The sequence below is a fragment of the Buceros rhinoceros genome, unplaced genomic scaffold (assembly GCF_000710305.1).
Source record: "Buceros rhinoceros silvestris isolate BGI_N320 unplaced genomic scaffold, ASM71030v1 scaffold36177, whole genome shotgun sequence".
NCBI lineage: Eukaryota > Metazoa > Chordata > Aves > Bucerotiformes > Bucerotidae > Buceros > Buceros rhinoceros.
Genome location: NW_010422377.1, coordinates 23,909 through 26,658, shown reverse-complemented (window position 1 = coordinate 26,658; position 2,750 = coordinate 23,909). Strand labels below are relative to the sequence as shown.

The following is a 2,750-nucleotide window of genomic DNA, read 5'->3' as shown; positions in this document are numbered from 1 at the left end:
CGACGAGACCTTCCGGATCTACGGGGCGGAGATCTCCCAGGTGGGCGCCGGGGGAGAGCAGCGAGCGGGACGGCTGCGGGTAACACCGACTCGTTAGCCGGGGCCTTCCCGGGTAAACTCTTCCCTCTTCCAACACAGGTCAGCATTGTCGGGATAATTCGGCGCGCTGAGAAAGCTCCGACAAACGTTCTCTACAAAGTGGACGACATGACGGCAGCCCCCATGGACGTCCGGCAGTGGGTTGATACCGATGTAAGAGTCAGATTCGTTAGGAACACGTTCCTGTAAAAGCTTTTGGGAGTGGGGGGGAGAGGAAACTTACAGAATCACAGAATATCTCAAGTTGGAAGGGACCCATAAGGGTTATCAAGACCAACTCCTTGCTCCTCGCAGCAATTTTTTATCAAAAAGATGTGGCTTTTCTGAAGAGCATTTTAGGGAAAACTTGTCTCTGAAATCCAGGGGTGTTGCTGCTGTAGCAGTGATCACTGGTGCTACAGAAAAGATTCTGGGCTGCTCCCATTCCTCTGGCCAAGTTCTGTAGCTGAACAGCTGCTTTTTGGCTGTTTGCGCTTTGTCTGCTATCAGGTGTACAGTGTGTTCAAATGAGCAAGTGTTTTTTTCTCTGAGTCTCGTTTATGTTTTGTTCCCCTCACTGCTCCTGGACGCAGGACTGCACCCCGCTCTGTGTGCTTGAGATAAGCCTCCTCTCTCAAGGCATTTGTTGTGATAATTGAGACAAAAGCAAAACCTTCCTCCCTTTCCTCTCTGTCAGGAGGCGGGTGGCGAGAACGTTGTGGTACCTCCAAGAACTTATGTGAAAGTGATCGGTCACCTTCGGTCCTTCCAGGTAAGATCACGTCACCCACATCTGACTCCAGGTCGCGAGGCTGGAGCGGTGGCCTGATGGACTGGTGAGCTGGCACGGTGTCAGGGGGTTCCCTTTAGAACATCTGTTAACTGAGGTCTTCACTCATCCTTTCCCGTGGACGCATCCTGGAACTTTTCCAGCAGGGCTGTGTTTGACAGCACCTCACTCGTTCCTAATGCAGAGGTCCAAGGACCGTATAAGCCACTTCTCTTCATCAGCTGGGTGTGTTCAGCGGGGCAGAGTCTGGCCACCAGCTTCTTGGGTGTTTGTACTGTGGAGCTTAGACCAGGTTCTGGGTCATGGGGGCACTTTTTGTAGCGTATTCTGTGACGTAGTGGCCTCCTGACTAAATACACGAATAAGTATTTGAATAGTGGTGCATTATTGAAGCAAAGTGCAGTTAATTACCAGCTGGTTGGTAGGAGGAGTTGCCCTGTGCATTGTCTGGCAAAATCACCCGTGAAAATGTAAGTCAGAAAATGTTGTGCTGGTTCCGAGCAGACGCACCCCCTGTTCCTGGCCAGAGCAGGGTCCTGTCGCTGTGATGTTAATTTTTTTTGTTTGGTTGGTTTTTTTCCTCTGAAAGAATAAGAGAAGCCTGGTGGCATTTAAGATCCTACCTCTGGAAGACATGAACGCGCTCACCGCACACATCCTGGAGACGGTCAACACGCACATGATCCTCAGGAATAACCTCACGGTACGTACCTGAAGATGCTGGTTCCACCTTGGCCCTTCCTGTGTCACTGGTATCCCACGAAGGGAGGGACCCTGGGTTCGGTGGGAGGTTGTACACCAGTTGTGGGGCTGGAAGCTGTTGGAGGGCTGTGGTGAAGGTGTGAGGGGAGCCCTGGAGGTTGTTGTGTTGTCCATTTCCAGCGGTTTCTTTTGGAAATCTCATTCCTGTTTCTGTGAACTGACACGGAGACTGCGGTGCCACAGGTGCATGGCAGCCCGTGTGACCATCGCTGTGTTACTCTCTTGAATTGCAGTCGGCACCCGGAGCGCCTCAGTCCATCTCTGCTGGGATGGGTGACGTGGGCGGCTACGGAGGAAGCGGCAGCCTGCCCGTTAGTGGACTCACAGCACACCAGAGCCAGGTGGGTGCAGGCAGCTCCTCCGGGGGGCTGCTGTGGCGTGGTGCAGGACAGACAACTGCCAGCTCAGTTACTCTCTGAATACGGATAATTCTTCCCCACCTTGCTGTCCATCGCTGACAGAGAAGCTGAGCTCTGTGGCAATGGTCACTGTGTTTTTCCAGGTGCTGAACTTGATTAAGAACTGCCCGGTCCCTGAAGGGATGAGCCTGCAAGAGCTGAAACTTCAGCTCCATAACATGAGCATGTTGACAATCAAGTGAGTGTGTGGGAACGGAGGGTGTTCTGGCGAGGCAGGCAGTCCTTCCTGGACGCTGGTAACAGGCGCAGAGGAGAACAGTGGGCAACCCCCGATCCCTCCCTGTGAAACTGAAATCACTGGCTCAAGGTGCTCCGGAGCCAGAGCTTCTGAAGGCTTCAGCAGCTCAGAGGAGCCGTTGCCAGTTGAAGGGTGATAAAGTGCTTCACTCCCCATTTCCAGAACAAGCTGTTGAGTTCACAGCAAAGTTAACAGGTACCCGGGAGTGCTGCGCTGCCTCAGCAGTATTTTGTCCTGCTCAAGGACTACCTCACTCCAGGTACCACTACTACCTCACCAGGTACTGATCGGAACCTGGGCACAGGCTGTCCCTGTGCTTCTTTGCTTTGCTGTCTCTTACAGCATCTCCCTGAGGCTTAGGAAGAGTGAAGCCTGGAGGCAGTAACTCAGACCCCTCCTCTGTCTGTGCTCTGCCCGCTCTGAAGCAGAGCAGCAGGTTCTGCTTTTTCCTGGGGAGTTTCGA

At 53.2% G+C, this 2,750-nt stretch overlaps 1 protein-coding gene across 1 annotated transcript in view; it reads left to right on the top strand.

The window, feature by feature from the left end:
* The first annotated feature begins 7 nt into the window (after window positions 1–7).
* RPA2 (replication protein A2, 32kDa) overlaps window positions 8–2,750 on the top strand; it is a 3,138-nt gene continuing 395 nt past the window's right edge. The window contains exons 1-6 of the mRNA XM_010140008.1: window positions 8–40; window positions 139–252; window positions 776–850; window positions 1,458–1,571; window positions 1,864–1,971; window positions 2,133–2,227. Of these exons, the coding sequence (XP_010138310.1) occupies window positions 208–252; window positions 776–850; window positions 1,458–1,571; window positions 1,864–1,971; window positions 2,133–2,227 (437 nt within the window). The 5' untranslated portion in view covers window positions 8–40; window positions 139–207. The remainder of the gene's footprint in view (window positions 41–138; window positions 253–775; window positions 851–1,457; window positions 1,572–1,863; window positions 1,972–2,132; window positions 2,228–2,750) is intronic.